This window comes from Sinohyriopsis cumingii, chromosome 8 (assembly GCF_028554795.1).
Source record: "Sinohyriopsis cumingii isolate HCF-2022 chromosome 8, ASM2855479v2, whole genome shotgun sequence".
NCBI lineage: Eukaryota > Metazoa > Mollusca > Bivalvia > Unionida > Unionidae > Sinohyriopsis > Sinohyriopsis cumingii.
The window spans coordinates 80,947,343-80,967,986 of NC_142968.1; the positions used below are offsets into that span (position 1 = coordinate 80,947,343).

Genomic DNA, 20,644 nt, shown 5'->3' on the forward strand with positions numbered 1-20,644 from the left:
TGCGTTTTGCAAATATTAAATGGGTTTGTAATGCATAAATACATTCAAATTATTTATTTCACTTTTCTTCAAATTGTTATCGCTTTACATTTTAAGTTAATCTGTAGATTACATTGTATTGAGACCATGGATTTTGTTTTGTCCAAAAATGTTAAAGTTGAGACTTTTTACTGGTACTTTAATTCCTTTTATTTTCTTTATAGAGTTATTCATCCTTTCACTTTTTTCTGCATTGTAGAGTATATGAACGCATATTACCAGTAAAACTATTCTGATCAAGTCGCAAAGTACTGAATATATGTAAGTACGAATAAGGTTTATAGGTATTTACGATCCGTCATTTTCAATAGTCCACAGGAGTTCGTTATAAATCGTGGTTCCTTTCTATGTTGGAAAACTGGTAAGGTCTGACTCACGGATTATTTACTTATCGTAAAGTTTTAGTAGGCTATTTTAAAAATTTGAATAGCTAAGAGTCTTTGCCGTTTATATATCAAATACTGTATTCAGTACTTCAGTTGATGGTTGCATTCTATAACTAAGTTCCTTTATTAATTCTAAAATTGAATCGAATGCCAGTTAAGTTACTTTAGCTGCGTATCTAAGCATGAACAATGAGAAAGGAAACAGACTGGTTTGAAACTACATTGTAAGACAGGATCACGAATATGATGATGCAGATGACTGGTATTAACAATTAAACATACAACAAAGAGTGTTCTATAATGAAGTTCCAAGTGTCGTCTGTTATCTTGATCTTCAATGTCTAGGTACCATCGATTAGTACACGTATGATATATTTATATACATGCAAATATGATGGTATGAATGAAAAACTGGCTAAATATGTGGATATAATTGAGTTTTTAATATATCGTATGTAATGTATGACCCAAATATTAATTTAAAAAAGCATAATTATAAAGAACATGGTTTCTAGTTTACCACGTTCAATGTTATTGTAGATCTGTTATATACCTAGATTATTTTCTCTGGTCTTAATGAACTGTATGTAGTATTTCCTTGATTTTCATAAGGATGAAGCTTTTCATAGACATGTACGGGATGCGCTGAAAAGAAAAGTAACGCCATTAAAGGAACTCCAGTGAGCCAATCTATGCCTCAGTGTATACAAAGAACATGACATTACTGCTTACTAAAACGCGTAACTTTTGAATGACTATTAACTTAACCCTTGATTTGCGAGTCACAAAAATTAAATTAAATTATATTTCTGATTTTGTTTTAGTACAAGCCGTACATATATAAAACAACTCACTGACAATATGTGCCATGATCGGAAAGAAAAATAGAAGACTATACAAGAATAGTCTCTGAGTACTCGAGATATTTCATTATTTATAACCTACGAAATGCATGGTCTATCAATACCTCCACCCAAAAAAGAAAGAATGAAGAATATCCAGCATATACCGCGGGTGATCTAGAAAGACATTAATGTGTACCTGTAACTGCAGATTTAAAAGAAATGATTTGATAGCAATCTTCTAATGGTATGCTGATAAAACTACATCAAAACAGAGAACGTTGGTCACACACACACACACACACACACACACACACACACACACACACACACACGCAGAACCTATATAACAAGAAAAATCTAATAATACATCTGCAGTTTGACTATATGTTTGGAATCACGAATTAGTAGAAAAAGATTGTGGCTGGTATTGAATTAAAATATGTTCTTGCTCCTTCTGATTGGTTATATTACGGCAATTATTTTGCTTAAATAAAAATTGTAAGGACGTTGATATTGTGTGTGTGTGTGTGTGTGATTTGGATTTTTAACGTAGCTTTAACAATTTTTCAGCCATATCGCTTCGATGTCAAGCACTGGGGCACCATGCCGCAGACATGTAGCATGATGTCCCACCCAGTCACATTATCCTGACACAAGGCCGACCAGTCCTAGTACTAACCTGTTAATGCTTAGCGCCAAGCGAGGCTGCTGTAATTATCATTTTATAAATCTTTGGTATGACTCAGTCGGTGATCGAACCCACGACCTCCCGCATACGAGGCGGACGCTCTAAATACTAGGCCACCGTAGCGGTCATGTTGATATTATAAAATAATAGAAAACCAATCAAGGACTAAACAAATAAATAATAATAAATAGTTAAATTATAGCATATTTGTTGATTGTATAAATGTCATTTCGTAACCAAGGATACAATACGAGGATGAGAGAGAGAGAGAGAGAGAGAGAGAGAGAGAGAGAGAGAGAGAGAGAGAGAGAGAGAGAGAGAGAGAGAGAGAGAGAGAGAGAGAAAGAGGAGGGAGAGAGAATTCCAAAGAATTACAGATAGGTTCTAAGTATGCAGTCAATTCCATCTCGTTGCTACGCGGTTCCTCATATATCATTTCATCATTATCATCGCTTTGGAGAGCTGTATTAAATGTTGGGCCCATCTTCAGGTCCGTGTCAGAGCTGATGTCGATCAAAGAAAATGGAACGTATTCTAAGTCTTCAGTTGCAATAGATATTAATATTTTTGTCATATTTGTATTTAAAATATTGTGAATTCAGTGATAGGCTTCATATCGTTAGATAACATGTAATCAGACTCTGAAGTTAGTATAACACTAAATGTAGAATAGCATCTTAAGGAGGCACTACATAAATTCTGACTACAACTGGTATTGACTACTGGTAAACTCGGTATTAGTTTCTAGACAACTCGGTATTAGTTTCTAGACACATATGATCCACAATTGTACTACCTGTACCCTCATGACAAGAATCTTTATTTATAAGGGCAGAAGCTATGATACAGCTTCATTATGAACTTTATTTTCTGCTGTTAATTTCATGTAAGATCGTCTAATGTTGTGATAAGTTTACAGGTTTTATGTGGATCGGTAAATGTAAGATGTCTTGTACAGCCTTCTCTGACAGTCTTTGAGCATTTTTCCAAAACACGTTTCTAACTACACCTATTTTGTTTTCACATTTAGCCTGGAACGGATTATTCTGTATAAATGTTTTCATTCCGTTTCCTTCTAGATCACAGATGAATCTTTGGGCATATACAGTATTAATCCAAATATAACATTATAAAGTATGATGAGATTTACACTGTTAAGCTTTAGCCACGAAACATTGTTATGTTTAGTAGGTAACGAGTCAACTTTTAATAAATGTATAATCAATTGTTTAAAAAGAAAACATGCTATTCCACCGGAGTGCTTAATAGTGTTACTTGGGCAAGGTCATGCACAGGTAAATGTTTTGTACCTCACTATACTTAACTGATCAACACTATCTGCCCAATTTTCTAGAAATCCAAGGAAATTGTACGGTGTAACATTATAATTATAAAATCACACTTGTTGATGCATTCAGTGTTCGTTCTAAATTTTTCCTAATCCTGATCTTGTCCATGTACGAAATTTCCACCCAGCAGGTTCTTACACTGATAAGAATTATTTCTAAACTGAAACAAGTGTTATTTCCACTTGAAATTGTACCTTTATGTGTCCTCATTATCGTGCACTGGTCTGTATTGCGAATATGCCATCTTGTTCCTTTTCAAACTGTTGTCCAAATTTATTTAGCTTTTATCTAGTGTTCCTAACGGTCTCAGGAAAATCTTAAGAGTAGTCGAATTGGTGAAAACTGGCTATTTCCGCATTGTAAGTTGCTTATATCTTTTCTTTGTACCGTACTTCTATTTTGTTTGTTGCCTGTACCTTTGTATATCATTGTTTTTTCCTAGTAACGCTTTGCACTGTTGATCGTCATGGTGAGAATTTGGAATTTAAGCTAATTTGGAGCCTTTGCAATGAAATATTTGCATATGCTATATTTAATATGCATGCGCATAGTCTCATTAGGTTTTTCCACGTGTCTCTATCTGGTTCTTATAGTCTTTGTCTATTAGGTCTATGTCTCTATTGTTTCTTTATTGTTTTCTGACCTTTGTCTCCAGTGTTACCAAAACATTCTTCAAAACAGCAAAAGCTTCCTTTAATTCAATGTTTTCGTTGTCAAGTCTCTTGTTCGCATGATGCAGTTCTTAAATGGAATATCTGAATTTTTCTTTTGATTATTTGTTGATATTATGCCTTTCTTATATCTAACATATACATCATAATATCAATAACGTAATTTCTCTCTCTGTCTCTTTCTGAAATAATCCATTAGTGACGTGTTGTACCTTGTTTCTGTGGTGACTGATTTATGGAAGAGTTATGAATACAAGAGCATATGTTATGCATTGACTGTGATTGCTATTCGTAAGTATTAGTGCACTACCACACAGTAAAAAACCTGTCTATTCTCTACCTCCTCTTTTTACAGGACATGGGTGTGATTAAACATCACCACTAAAGATACGAATAAGGAAAAACAGAAATTCACAGAGCTAGATACATCTTAAATGGTGGACTCGCATGTTACTTAAGTAATCAAGATTTGACTGGATGAGCAAAGTATCAAATATTCAGTCTCCACTGAGTAACACCAACTCGCGTTTTGCGTTTGAATATGAAGGAAAATATTATTGATGCAGATATACTATTTTTCTTACGCTTAATTGAATTGATGCCGTTTGTAGTGAGCAGATATATTGCGAGTAGATATGCACTTATGCATAGTGTTTCTGAAAGGGAATTCGCTTCAATGCATTTCACATGAATACTGTATAATGTAGTTGATTTTTTCATGTTGTTGACAAGAATAAGACATTTCTAGTCTATTGCTGAATCAATCTACTGTATAAAATGTGGCAAAATAAAGTGCTGTGGAAGCTGTAAGAGTTATTACTTTCCGAGAAAATATAAACGCTCAATTTTCTGATAGCTTTTAAAACGAAAAATCATATAACGGTAAATGGAGTGATAGTTACATGTCAGTTATAGATAATCGTTTGTGATATTATAGTTACTAGCCTTAAATACAAGGGTTTTATTTCTTATTTTAGACGTTGAACTATAAAATTTGCCTTTTAAGTTCATTCATGTTTTGAACGAATTATTTAACTTTATAAATTTTATTACTATACTCCTTTGCACATACGACAATATTCGAATGCCTGATGCTTTATAATAACATGTTCGTGACCTTTTACTTGTTTCATTCATTTTAGCTTATCTAACTATGTGTGATGCTTTTATTCCTCATTTCTCATTAAGATAATTGTAGTTCTTTTTCTGTATAAAACTATAAAAATCACGATTATGTATTTTTTGGTGGGGTTTATGAAACTAGTTCTTGTTTCCATCAGAAAATGTATAACCCACAAATGCTACATTTTGTATCATTCTTATAATTTGACAAACAGGCAGTTTAGTACGTGGACCAACAAGTACCATGATATATTCCGATATATTTTATAATTAATCTTCCCAAGTTATTTCATCCTTTTTTGTCCTTTTTCCTGCAAAATATCGACGAGTACACTGATGACTATCCTGCTACTAAGTAATTACGCCTAAAAGAAATAACACTTTAAGGAAACTGTCCAAAATTTTATTAATATTTTTTTTACTGAAGGTGAAATAAAACAGGTTTCTATAGTTTTTAATTCACCTCAATACGTTGCGGGTAGGCATACATCCTTGGGTTTTAATAGTTTAAAGAGTGCTGAATCAATGTAAGAGTTTACAAATCTTGAGACACATTATTTATATATAAGAACTTATGATACAGTTTATTCCAGTTTCCTTGGAGATATGCTTTGATACGTAACGGTTACAGCATTTTGTATATGAAAATATGAACGAGGATTTGGGATGGACTATACTGCACAACCTTGGGTGTGAAGTATATCAATCCGACAAAACTAGTTCATATTTTCATATACAAATGCAATAACCTTTTTATCCTATGCTCATTTTCTTATTTTACCTAAGGCTTAATTATATACTTGAAAATACAATACAAGAAGCAAAGTAGTTGAATTTTTGCCGTATTCCAAACCAAATACACAAGCGGAGATTCATCAATACACAACAATATAATTATTATTGTGCACATAACTCTTCCCAGATAAAATTGAACTTTATCGCGCGCTAGACATCACTTTCGAAAGAAAATAGTGTCTTGGTCTACTTAAAATTGAAATTTAGAGTCATATTGTGAATGAATGCTCATTGCAACAGATTTTCCATTTGGTGTGGAATGAATAGATCTGGTATTGTTGTCGATTCGACGATTCTTTGTGATTATGGACTAATCTCTATGCCAATTCTACATGATGGATATCTGATTTCAGCAGCGAGGGAGCAGGGCGTTGACATCTGGGAGTGTGTTTCTGTTCTGTCATTGAATTTTAGAATCATAATGTGGGAAAATATGAAGTCTTTCAATTGTAATTATCAAAAGACGATAAGGAATATAATGTTAATTTCATTTTGAATGCAGTAAGGAGGATGTAGTTACACTTGGAATGCAGTCGAAATGACAGTACAATTTCGAAATGTATAATCAAGCTTTAGAACCCATGACATGGCTCATGTAATTCGGATTTGCAGAATTAAGGAAGAACAGCTTGAGGAAAATTAGGATGGAAAACTGGAAGTATATTGTTTGCAATTCTTATTACCAGCTAAAGAATACACGTTTATGCCTTGGCACTTGCATGTTATTTATAGGCACCCAGCAATTTTATGACCTGTCTGGCGTCTATTGCTAGCCTAAATCCGAAACATTTTATCAAAAAGGTTAACGCGGAATATTGCATAACAGCTGGTATGTGGCAGTCCACGAAACATCTGCTTTTGTTCATTCAGAAACAAATTTAATCGACCAAAACGTAAATCGTCTACTACATGAGTGTACATAATTTTTTACAAAGTAGTTCCTAGTATACTAACGGGCACACGGGTCGTGCACGTGAGTGCAATAGGAACGTGATCAATATCATAAAATAGTGCAGGATTCTGCCACTAAAACGTTAACGGAGACAAAAATAGCATATAATAACAATGAATTACTGAATCAATCAATTATAGGTTGATTCCAGATTACCTATATTGACTCGTATGAATATCACATATATTGTTTTCGGATAAAAGACTTTCGTCCTGCTGTCAAAAATAAGTGATGAGTTATCCAGGAAAAAGCATTAAAAGAAATTCATATGAATATTTACTTTTTAAGTTTCTCTTAATGGAAAAGCACTTGAATTGGACACATAGCCAACATTTGATACTACCTTTCCATTGTTGAAATTTCCACCCACCAATGAATGCCAGGCAAGTGACCACAAGTACGACTACCGCTGTAGAGATTATAAACCATATTGCCATCCCTGCAAGGGAATAAATGTGTTCTGTAATTGATGAAAGGTATATAGGAATATTGTTGGCATAGTCACCCTAGCAAGGTCATGGTGAAGATAATTTTTTCCACAGACAAAAGCCTCAGGGAGAGAAAATTATTGCTGAAGGGCAGGAAGGCTTCCTAGGAGGACGGGACTAAACAGAATAAATCTTCAATAACATAGTCTTTTGCGAGAAATACCTGAAAATATACAAAGTCTTTATAGATTTGAAGAATGAGGTCTTATGGGCAGCTATGAGGAAGCACCATGTCAGCTCAAACCCGATGCAGGTTGTTGAACACCTCTATGAGAAAATGTTAGGTGCTGTCCTCATCATTGGCAGCAGAGGAGATTGGTTTCGAACAACACTTGGAGTCCGACCGGGATGTATACTGTTACCTACAATCGTCAACATCTTCTGCATCATTTTCCTGGAAAGATTCATGGAGAATGGCTTTTTTGCATATCCACAAGGGCACTGTCAGCATCGGAAGATGAACAATCACCAACCTTGGCTTCACAGGTGATATTGATGGTTTACCAGGAGATGATAAAGAACTGACTTGGTTGAGCGCCTCGACACAACTTCCGCATCATACGGTATGGAGATTAGCGTAGAAGAAACCAAACTGATGACAAACAACACTAACCTCATCAGTGCAGAAACAAAGGTCAGTGGACAGAAGCTGGAAAGGGTCACAAGCTTCAAGTACATGGGATCAGTTATCAGAGATGAGGGCTCCAAACCAGAACTACTTTGCAGGATTGCCCAGAAAACAACATCACTAACAAAGCTGAGCCCAATAAGAAAAGATACCAACATTGCTTTTGGTTCCAAAACCAGGCTGATTCGCTCGACTGTCATATCAGTCTCTCTGTACGCTTGTGAAATATGGACGCTCACGTCAGATCTAGAAAGAATGATTCAAACCTTCGTATGAGATTCTACCGCACAATCGTGGGCATCTCATGCATTGACAATGTAACCACTGAAGTCTACAACTTGATCGGGTCCTGTAATGACCTCTTGACCGCTGTAAAAAAGTATAAACTGAAGTGGCACGGTTATGTCTCAGGATCATCTGGACTGGAAAAGCAATCTTGCAAGACACAGTGTGAGGGTGCAAAAGAAGAGGGAGACAGAAAAGAGGTTGGGAGATAACATTATGGTGTTCACAGGCATGGGATTTAGAAATTCTCAGATGGCAGTAGAGGACAGGGAAAGATCGAGATAATTGGTTATAAAGTCACCTGTGGTGCGCCAACGACCAATGGGCGTAAGGGTTTGATGCTGCTGAGGCTACTATTTTATAATATAACGACTGACTGACGTACCTTTCTGCATATTAGAAACGTACAGACAGATGGATAGGGACATAGGGAGATAGAGAACTTGATAGAATCAAAAGTATTACTAATATAAGTATTTACCGATACTTTTTTGGGTGATGCAGCTCAACTTGTCTATATATACGATGCATGGAAATGCCAACGAATGAAAATCTGGTCCGAAAAAAAAATGGCAGTGTATTTCTTGACAGAAGTACTCACTGGATATATAAAATATGTTAATTTAATTATATTATAAATAATAGAAAACAAATACTGGAGGTATCGATAATTATTGTCTTTGAAAATAAAAAAGGAAACAATACTGAAACGGTATATTTAATACAAATTACTATTTCTTTCCTTCTTTATTTATTTATTTCAAATTCATAGCTGGGGGAATCATTTAGCTCCTTCATTTTTCTTTATTTATCAGTTCTTACCATTTTCTTCCTTAGGACTTTGCGTACTTGATATGCTGCTGTCTTTTAAAGAAAAATAAAAAGAAATGAATAGTAAGGCAGGATGCATCATTTATTGCAGTCCGTCGTTTGGGGTTAAAGGTTTAATGACCGAGAGCGAGAGACAGAGAGAGAGAAAATTCAAATGATTCGTAGTATAAGCAAATATTTACTGATTTTGTTTTGGGTAGTGCAGCTAAATTTGTTTATATATATAAGTCATGAACGTATTAAACTACACGCTATAATGGCAGTGTATGATATACTATATGTGCTATTTGGAGATATGAAACATACTCATTTAATTCCATTACATATAATACAAAACACACTATGTCACTGGATTTGGAGGTACATTATCATGTTTGAAAATAAGAAAGAAGAAAATAATAAACGATATATTTGACATAAACTTTTATTTATTTCTTTATTTATCTTAAATGCAGAGATGCAAACAATCATTCAGCTCCTTTATTTATATTTTGTCTATTAGTTCTCAACTTTATCTTCCTTAGGGCTTGAGGACTCAGGGCTATATGCACCTTGCGTACTTGACATGTTGCTGTCTTCTAAAGAAAATGAAACAAAAATGAATCGAATTGTCGTGTAAGATTCAGATGATTCCCTCCTGGTCGATCCTATCTCAGGTCATCACATTTAATTGCATGCAGAAAACTGTTGTTATTATCTCAGTGATTAAATTTAACAGCACATTGAATATCCATTTGTATGTACTCTCGTACTATAAAAGGAATAATGTATTACACGAAAAGTCCTTTATGGCAGTATGTCTTTTAGAATGGAAGGATTAACGACCATTTGTTATAGTTGCATGTAAATTAAAACTATATAACATCTCCATATTGCATAAATGCGTGATTAATGGAAATACAGAATACTGCATACAAATAATAACCTTATGTACACTAACAGCGAAAATAATAAAACAAACCAGAGTTATGGTGTGCAATGTGCTCACATAAATATACCATCTCCTTACTCGCATCCTGTCCAACTCCCAGATGTAGCTTAATCTATACTAAAAAATGACGTCATATTTTGGGGAATCCATGTGCCCTATATGTCATGAAAGCAGGATTAAGTCCAATTTATTGAATCATTCTTAGCCAGAGAAATTTATAATTTTCATATTCTATAACGATGTAAATTTATGCTCATAATATAACCGTGTAGGTATGTAATGACATTCAACTATTTTAAAAATTATTAAAAAAATAATACTATTCCATTGCAAGATTAATTTTATAAAGTCAGTAACGGCTAAAATGTTTAATCAGATTATGCGTGCTTCAGTTAATTAACAGGAAATATTTACCTTGAATGCCAAGAAATATGGACTCTAAAAGGAACCCATGGTCATCCCAAGCAGTATAGGCGCCCTTGTCTGACCATGTTAGTTCTCTTAAGGTGAAAATAAAGTTCGTATCATTTAACACACAGCTGTCAAGGCGATCCATATAGTCCTTCGACACATTGGTGTATGTACAACTTTTACTTCCCACATTATAGATTATATAAGTAGCGTAATAGAAGTCATGACTCCTGCTAACTTTAATTGAAGACGTGTTGGTGTTATTACACATGAAAGGCAGGATCATCGGTTTATTAACTTGTCCAGTTAATATGTGACCTAGAAAAGGAAGGAATGAAATAAAATGGAGTTATGATAAGGAAATCAAAACCAAACTTCAGTGATAGTATTAAGTAAAAAATAGTCGCAGAATATCAGTTCATAAATCTGTCCTCATTATTTCGACAATAAATTTAATTTTCTTTAATTTAGGTTTTTGTAACCAGAATTGATAAAACCATCCAGGATTTCCGAGGTTGCAGAAGCAACATGGTCTGTTGGTAGTTATGGTTTTCATTTTCGCCCTAACCACTAATGTTTGCGTTTTAGGCATGGTCAGTCTTCCCAGCTGTAAACTAGTAATATCATCCGTTGGGATTAGGTCGACTCTGCTTGGTAGTTAGCTTTTCTGTGTAATGTCATCCCAGCCGTAGATGGATACCAGCATCAGACGGGCCAATAGCTATGCTGTGTCCTCTCATCCCAACTGTAGGTACCATACTCCTCATGGGAGTTTACTTTGCTGAACCGAATCGTCTCAGCTCGAATCAGCATCCGTTTTTTCTCTTAACCTGGGCAGATTCAGTAGACGCAGCTGCAAACGGATATCATCATTAGCCAGACAGTTACACGTGCCTGATTCAGTCGTCCAGCTGTTAAATGGATACCATCATGTGCTGGTTAGGCAATATTGCCGTATTTTGTCGTTCCAGTTGTAAACGGTTAGTATTATCTTGCAGGCAGTTCACATATTCGGGATTGGCGTCACATTTAGTTTGAGTTGAGCACTCCACGGAACCAGTAATAAGTCCCTGCCGTAAGGGTTATAAAAAGGGGATTGTATAACCATAACATCGAAAACTTTCACGTGAATGAAATATATGCTGGGTTTGCTTTCGGTAAAATTATTTTAAAAAGATGCGACTCTTGCATCAAGGGAATGAACAAAAATATACCTTACAGTTTACACTAACATCGCTGACAACCCTTTTCAGAAAGAAAACAGTATATCCAGGAAGAAACGAAGAAAATGAATTGTGACTTTAAGGTCCAATAATATTACGGCTTATCCTGAAATGCTCTATGGACAGCACAGTTCCAAACTGACATGTCTGGATACACAATGAGACTGAGACAATTTGTAAATTTGATCTTTGAAAACAATTGTCGAGTTTTAAACTTGAGCTTTATCTCGTTACACGCTCTGGCAAAGTAAATCCCACGCGATTTTATTACATATTAATGTACCCTATCCCAATGAAAATCTGCCGTCTCCCCTGTGATAACTCCGGGGCCGTAATATATATATATATATATATATATATATATATATATATATATATATATATATATATATATATATATATATATATATATATATATATATATATATATATATATATATATATATATATATATATATATATATATATATATATATATATATATATATATATATATATATATATATATATATATACATATATATACATATATATATATATATATATATATATATATATATATATATATATATATATATATATATATATATATATATATATATATATATATATATATATATATATATATATATATATATATATATATATATATATATATATAACGAGATAAACTGTTTTGTATTATGTATAATGTACACTTATAAAAAATTAATTTAAAAACAAATTTCTTGATATATTTTTGACAAATATTATATTGTTTACCAGAACTCAAAGTATATAAAAAAAATTATGGTGCGCATAACGCTTACTATCAAGTATTTTATAAATAATTAATTACAATTATTGGGAATTAATTTAGAGATGCACTTCTATTTTTAAAAAATTAGTATATTTATTTTTATGATATTATATTATACTTTTACCAATTAAGTTTTCCTGCAAAGTAGAAGGATATTAGAATATTCTTATCTAATTGTAAACATTAGACATAATCCCGAAAAAGAAGAAACGAATTTTTGATAAAATGACTGTCATATATTGTTTTTGAATTTAGACCTTTTAGATATACCGTATTAATACGGTGAATCCAATATGTTTCTTTTAGCAGATGTTCCATTTCAAAATCAGCGTAATCAGTGATATTGAATCAAGTTTGAATTCAGTCTGATGAAGCATTAAAGCGAAACCGGATTTATATATATTTCGGCCAATTATGCGCGTATGAACTGTTGACAGAAACAGTCCAAAGTAATATATTTCATTTCTGTAGCCATATGGATAAACATTACTTCTTTTCAAAGCTATGCGCAGAATAGGCCGACAGATCGCGGGACAGGAAAACAGAGGTGTGGTATCCTCTATGTTCAAAATTAATATTATTTTGAACCGAATATTCTGGTGACCATTGCATCTTTTCAAATGGTAAGAATTGCTGTATTTTAGTTTTGTCAATCGCTCGAATTCGGTATGTATATATATATGTATGTATATATATATTGTGTCGTCATGCGATGACTGTGCGTTTGAAAACTCCACTGATTAAAATGGAAAATTTGATCAAGACGATAATGTTACCATAGCGACAACTCTCCTAAATTATTACCATATTAAGCATATCTATATGAAACAAGCCTCAAGCAAAAATCTGTATTACACAAATTACAGATATGATCTGGAAGCTATAGTGATTAGTTAATGAGTTGTTAATTAAAAGATGTCAAGGCAGACTGACAATTTATTGAGATGGGGCTGTATTTATCCTAACGTCTTCTAAACCAAGAACGCTTGAAAACATACATGCAGTATTTGTACTTGCATACAAGAGTCTTGATTCAATAATTTTATCAGTATTAAATACGTTGAAGATAATACATACGTATGACAAGAATACTTCGTTTTCCTTTCTCCGAGGAGCCTTCGAAAGCTGTGTAATTTCCACTGTCCATAAACTTTACATTTAATAAGAGAAAACTGAGATTGCCACTGTCCATTTTTATACTGTTTATTCTGCCAGTGTAATTTCTACTAATGTGTTTATCATTGGTCGTATTTGGGACATAGAGCATCACATGAGTGTAATGTAGCTTATTTGTAAATCCATGGAAATATATATCCAAACTCTTGCTTCCATCCGTTGCAAGATTTTCGATGATCACAGTTGCATTATCTCCATGATTGTATATCCCCGGTTTTGAAGTGGCTGGAATAAATAATACTTCTGTAAAATAAACTCAAAACGTGAAGATGGTATTCCACTACATTTCTTGAAAATCGAAGTAATCTAAATTGTACACATATGCGCATATGTAATCGCTCAGTTGTATCGATTCATCTATCTTTATAATGACAGATCCATCAATCCACTGATACATACATTCATAACTATTAGAAATGTCATCGATGTACAAACATTATTTCTGTAATGTATATGGGTGATTTTATTTGCACGTATCCTATATAAATGTTTGCTGTTCTTTCAAACTTCTAGTTGGGTATCGTTCAGACATGTTACACAATCATGATTATTTATTTGCACAAATCACCAATATATATATATATATATATATATATATATATATATATATATATATATATATATATATATATATATATATATATATATATATATATATATATATATATATTAATTCATACGCATGTTATCGCTAATGAGTGAAGCCTAGGTACCAGGAAATTACTACATATTTAACAACTTCACGGAATTCCTGATTCACTTAAGGTTTGATGAATCCTTTGAAATGTATTTGAATTTCAGGTAATTACTGATATGTGAGAGTAAAATTGACATTAGCTTTGGGTTGATTATTCTGGTAAACGTGGTATCTGAATAGAAAGTGAGTGTGTTCAAAAGATAATTGATTTTGTTTGGTTGCTTCATATTAAGTAAATTAAAAAAAGAGAAAGTGCCCTATAAGACTTCCTTGTTCGAAAGGACATTTACTTCCAAAATCACATCTAACTCTGGTTGTCATTTAGAGAATATCATGTTTTAGTTGTAAGGAACGTACTTCTTAAGTGTCTACATCAGTGTTGTGAACGTATTATGACATTTAAACCTTTTGTCCATCACAAGTACAAATAGTATCAAAAACAGTTGAAAAATAAACACACTGACAATAATTTATTTAACGAGTTTTTATGTATATTCCTGATATTACTGTAGTCATCACTGCCCTCTAAGCTGGAACCTTATCATGCCAAGATTATTTAAAATTACATAATGTTTATGCAGTCTACGTTAATGTTTAGAAAATAACTAAAAACGTGATTATAAGGTTAGATGTCTGGGTATTAGGTGGTTATTAGACTAGTTGTCAGGGTATTACCTGGTTATGAGGTTAGGTGTCACGGTATTACCTGATTATTAGGCTAGATGTCAGGTTATTATCTGGTTATAATCTAGATGTTTAGTTCTTACTTGGTTATAGTGTTTGGTGCTTAGTTATTACTTTATTGTATGGCTAGGTTACTAGTTACTATTCCAGATCCTACCCTTTTGTCACAATAAGGTCTGGAGTGATTCAGTAATTTCTTTAAATTTACTGAAAACCTCAGAGAACAGGAAAACTTAACACCAACCGAAAATGGAAATAAACAATATCAAACAGTTCTAACATTTTATTTCCATTCAACCGTTCTGTCCAAAGAGAAATTTTAAAAATTTATTACGATTACTACTACTTCTATTTATTATTATTCAGTCTTTCTATGCAGGAATACTACTACTACTACTACTACTACTACTACTACTACTACTACTACTACTACTACTACTACTACTACTACTACTAATAATAATAATAATAGTGGATTCAATTAAAATGCTATTCATTTTACGGAAAACATGTCAAATTATGTGTAACAAATTTGGAATCAAGACGTGGTCTGCTATCCGCAAGGAACCGATCTGAGAAAAATAATAAATTCATAAGAAACAGAAAACAACCACGAATCCCGACCCTAAACATCAACAAACCACGACATCGTTTTCCAACTTCATAGCACTAATAAATCGTAATACTTTTATGTATATTTAATTTGCGTTGTAATTAGTTATTTTGTTTTGAATGTTTTTAATTTCATTCTATTGTATTGTATGGTAACATTGTATGTTGGACATAACTTTGTCCAAAATCAATTTTATTTTCTACTTGACCTGAGGTCTTTTAGAGGACTATATGATCTTGTCACTGGAAAGTGTATCCATTCGTGCTTAAGATCTAGCAGAATCAATTTGTAATATTGTTGTGTCCAGTACTTCATTTGGGGTGGAATTTATTTCTTCAATTTGTTCAAGCGAATGCACACTGGAAAGAGAGGGTGCTCATGAAAAATAAGATCTTTGGACAGAGACATTCACTGATATTTATAGTGAATTCAAACATGGAATTAATTTGGAATTCTATTAAAGTTTCTTCAGAACTTTAAATTATTACTACTTGCGTCTGTAATTCCAGGATTACTTTGGGATTGAATTATGTAAGTGTTTTAATTTTCACTTTGTATTCAAGGGAAAAATATTATCTGTTGAATTTGACAAAGCTGGTTGCTTTTCACTCTTTTTTAAGAGAATAGACTAGTAACAATACACTTTCCTAATTTCCTAACCCTTTAAGGATTTATTGAAAACTATCCATGCAATACTTCATGATGTCATATTCAACCTATAACTAGTCAGTTGTGTACAATAATATATGAGAGAAAACAAACTGCATAATGACGGGTGCATTTCTTCCTGTCCTAATAAAGCTTAATTTGCTTACAAAAGCTGATTGCTTTCAAAGACAGATATAAAATTATCTAGTGCATGGATTAAATACATTTTCTCGTCGAAATATACAATAATTAACTTTGAAATGCAATCAAAACGTCTGAATTTGCATAGGAGATACCGTAGTTCCATACCTACCTCAAATCTGTCGAATCGTCATGCAGATAAAAAGAAATTTATGAAATAAATAAATAAATAATAAATTAGTTTTTCCTTGAATAGGTGAAATAAATATAAGTTGGCTCTGATCATACAAAACTCTATTTGCATTGGATACGTGTTTGTACATCAAAATATACACTTTATTTGCAGGAATGCAAAAATCAGTCGATACTTCTTGTAGAGACTATAATAGTATACTAATTACAACATACACAATAATTCGTGAACCCTATTTGTTTCAAGTTGCACAACGTTCAAATATGTTTTTAATGAATAGTGACCATATTTGTCATTTTTATGTCAATTTTTGTAGGATTATGTTCAAGCCAAGAGACTGACAATAAACTATAGTCAGTCACCTTATTTATAGTAAATAACCAGCTAAACTCTATACGATAATTTCCATTTAAGGTTTAGGTCATTCCATACCGTCAAGGTTTAATGCAGCAGTAATAGCGATGTCTTCTCTATATCTTGTAAATTTAATAGTTTCGTTAAACATTAGAACATTGACTTACCACTTGTTTGACCTATTTCAAAGATCACCAGAAAAACACACATCGTGATTACAGTTTCCATTATTATGTAAACAGCTGTGGCTCCCCAAAGACTTCAAAGTATAAAATTGTGTTGCAGATTCACAGAGGTCTGTCTCTTTTTGTATTGCAAAGTTTTGAGATTTAGACAGTCCACATGCCTAATTAACACCGAGACACACAAACCTAGTTTCTCCCGAGCATCAAAGATTGCACAAATATACAAAAATTCCGATGTTAAGGAAATGATATCAGACAATTATGTCGATAAATCCGTTTCTGAGGAACTGGAGACAATTAAAAACGAAACGAGAGACGAATACCATACATCAACACACCAGAACATTCAAAATGAAAATCTGAGGAAGGAGCGATGATTAAGACGTTTCCGTAGGGGAGGCAACAAAGCGTCCAGGACAAAAAGTGTGGAACAGAACAAAAGAGAACTGCTGGAAAAAGTATGACATCATTGGATAGAAATTGAAATATATAACCCACTTTAATTAGGAGAATATGATTTAGTTACTGTTCACTGTTTACTGTTGTAATGCTACAGATCATATGAGTTAACTTCATTAAATTTTCCAAAAATCAATCCGTGGATATATCTTTGTAATCAATTATGACTTGTCCGAAAATAAATAAATATATAATTAATTAGATAATACATTCCACTGAAACAACTGGCAAGTAAAATTGATAACGCAGTTCCTATATGTGTTCATTTTTGTTCCATAATTTATAACGCGTGAAACTAAAAATAACCTCATATATATATATATATATATATATATATATATATATATATATATATATATATATATATATATATATATATATATATATATATATATATATATATATATATATATATATATATATATATATATATATATATATATATATATATATATATATATATATATATATATATATATATATATATATATATATATATATATATGTTTTATTTCCTTTGTCAATCTTGAAGAAGCCTACTTTCAGACAAGTATTTACTGGCTTTTTAAGTTATGTTTACTGTAATTATATGGTATATACGACACCAAATTTCTTTCCTATGCAGATTATCGAGGACTGATATATTCTTGAAGAATTTCTGAGATATAAATATAAATAGAAGTTTTAAGTTATTTATAACAGTATTATTTACTTCATGGAGATGTATGTGAACATTATGAAACTACGAAAGTTATGTTTTAAAGATACAAATGAAAGATACAATAGTTTTGGTAAATCATGTGCACTTCGAGAGCAACCAAAAGGATAAAAGTCCAAAATATCTGAAAACTTATAAAATATAATGCTGGTGTCATGAAAATATAGTTAGTTTATCAAGAAATAGAAACATATATACTAAATTAAGTATTTGTACAATCGTGCTAAGTGTTTCAAGGCGAACACGTGGACGAACATACATATTGACCATCATTCACACGTACTCATCAAAAGGAAGATATGGAAAGGACATAACCAAAGCTGTTAAGCTGCTGGCAGTGAGTGATGGGACAATTTGTAATTAATACTTAGCAGTAGGAAATGAAAATGCAAATCAGTCGATTACAATCTTCATAAAGTATATTGTTACAGAACACAATTAATGCACAATGTCACTGAACAATAATGCATTTACCAAGTCACGTGTTCCAGTATACTGAAACAATTACAGAAGAAAATCTACATTAAAGAATGCAACAAATTAAATAGAATATTTATCACCAAATCAGCTGTTTTGGTAGGAAGACCACATTGATTTATATAATAAAACAATAGAAACTAACTATGTTGCTGTCCCCGTAACCACGTCTCTTCAACCCTCAAACTTAACTCCTACACCAAAGCAAACAAAGGACAAGAAAGACAGAACAAGAGAAAATGACAAAGTATTACGTTTTATATAAATTAAATGGAACATTACTACCATACATTTATTTCTTTTCGTTCCATCTATTTATGTATTTGCATCTTTTTCACATACTATTCCTTTTATTTGTATTGGGACCACGGCTTTCCAAGTAAATTAATCTTACTTCTGTCTGCATGGGATCGAATCTCTTGCTCTGCCAACGTGTGCATGCGCGAAAGTTTGCCAGTATCTTCCCGTGGGTCGATGGTTCTTCACTGTGCTTCTTCGTTGGTTCTTCATTCACTATGTGCTGAAAAATGGCGTTAAACCCACAAAACAAATAAAGTAATTTACTTTTTTCTCATAGAGAGCTTTAGCAGAATTAACAACACTCACCAATTTAAATTTTTCGTTCACTAGTTACCGTTTTATACATCAGAGGTTGAGTAATCATAGGTGAAATTTGCAGTAGATATTAAACTGACGTAACCATTGTTGTTAAGCTTGAAGTTGTGTTTTTTTTTATACCGAAGAAACAGAAAATGAATTAAAAGAGGAATGCGGTAGTCATCAGTTAGAAGTGTGTCTTTCAAGTTTGTTTAAGGGGAAGGCTTCTTAAACGTTCGATGTGTTTTTGTTTGGTAAATGAAACAACGCATACTACCCTATTCCCGCCTATACTTGACAATCCTGAGAAAGTTCATCAAGTTAAAAAGAAAACTTGAAACATATCTTGATTAACATTGTAAAATGTGAATCACATTGACACTGAGACAAATGCGAAAGATTTGCGCAAATTTATTTGTAGATATAAGTCTTGCCTGGTTGCGTCTATGACGGGACACACATATATACCTACATACACAGGCAGTAAATTACTAGTTAAGCAAGGATCATATTTCCATCAAGATATTACAAGGAATTTGTTATTTCAATCAGCTACTTCTCATTAGAAACACAATTATGCCTTGCGTTAAATAGTTAATCGTATACAATGCCAAATCGATAATAATCATTAGGCCGCCGTTTTGACATATATATTGCCCTGGTTTCATCTCTTACCAAAACTACCGTATTACGTCATATGTTTCACAGGATATTCTTTTTGTAAATATTAGATGTGAATTGATGAGAAATGTAATAGGGTGCAGTTTGTATGCCTTCTAAATTAAACGAATATAGATTTATTATGTGATTGGATTATCAGGCCTTTATCAAGACAAGTATCACTGTATTATCAAGCTTCACTGGGATTCCCAAATTACTGGTTTCCACTGGTACCTTGTATCACTAGTGGTTTCCGTTGTGATCTTGTGTCGCTTGATTTCAAGATCATGTGGGATATGATTCTCAATCACAGCTGCCATACTTTGTGACTTGTATGATTCTGTTGAAATAATTTCAAGTTCAACATTAAATACAATACACACAGGAGGGGGAGTAGTTCCTCGGCGTCTCTGAAGAAAACCTATGTATGACACCTCGAGAAGCTCTGATCAGAAGTTCGATCTGTGCTGGCTCTTCCATCATTCTGGTGAGAATGAATACTTTACATAGGTTAGGCGCAGGTCTTTTATTGATATAGCAGATCATGACGATCAAATGTAGTCATTTTTCACTTTCTGATGAAACCATCGCATCATTTC

At 32.7% G+C, this 20,644-nt stretch overlaps 1 protein-coding gene across 1 annotated transcript; it reads right to left on the bottom strand.

The window, feature by feature from the left end:
* Positions 1-847: 847 nt before the first annotated feature.
* Positions 848-17,463, bottom strand: LOC149793968 (uncharacterized). Its single transcript, XM_089967902.1, has 7 exons — positions 17,117-17,463; positions 13,521-13,844; positions 10,425-10,739; positions 9,071-9,657; positions 7,191-7,286; positions 2,334-2,461; positions 848-1,070 (listed from the first exon to the last, which is right to left on the bottom strand). Exons 1-4 carry the CDS (start codon positions 17,175-17,177, stop codon positions 9,578-9,580), a joined length of 780 nt encoding a protein of 259 aa, XP_089824028.1. The 5' UTR covers positions 17,178-17,463; the 3' UTR covers positions 848-1,070; positions 2,334-2,461; positions 7,191-7,286; positions 9,071-9,577.
* Positions 17,464-20,644: the final 3,181 nt, after the last annotated feature.

Bases quoted from the DNA above. Each gene is read 5' to 3' on its own strand.
- LOC149793968 (XM_089967902.1), bottom strand. From the start codon at position 17,177: ATGGAAACTGTAATCACGATGTGTGTTTTTCTGGTGATCTTTGAAATA. The intron at 10,740-13,520 runs GTATGTATTATC...TTCCTTTTCTAG, and splicing joins ACGAAGTATTCTTGTCATAC to GTCACATATTAACTGGACAA. The intron at 9,658-10,424 runs GTAAATATTTCC...CATTTTCTTTAG, and splicing joins CATATTTCTTGGCATTCAAG to AAGACAGCAACATGTCAAGT.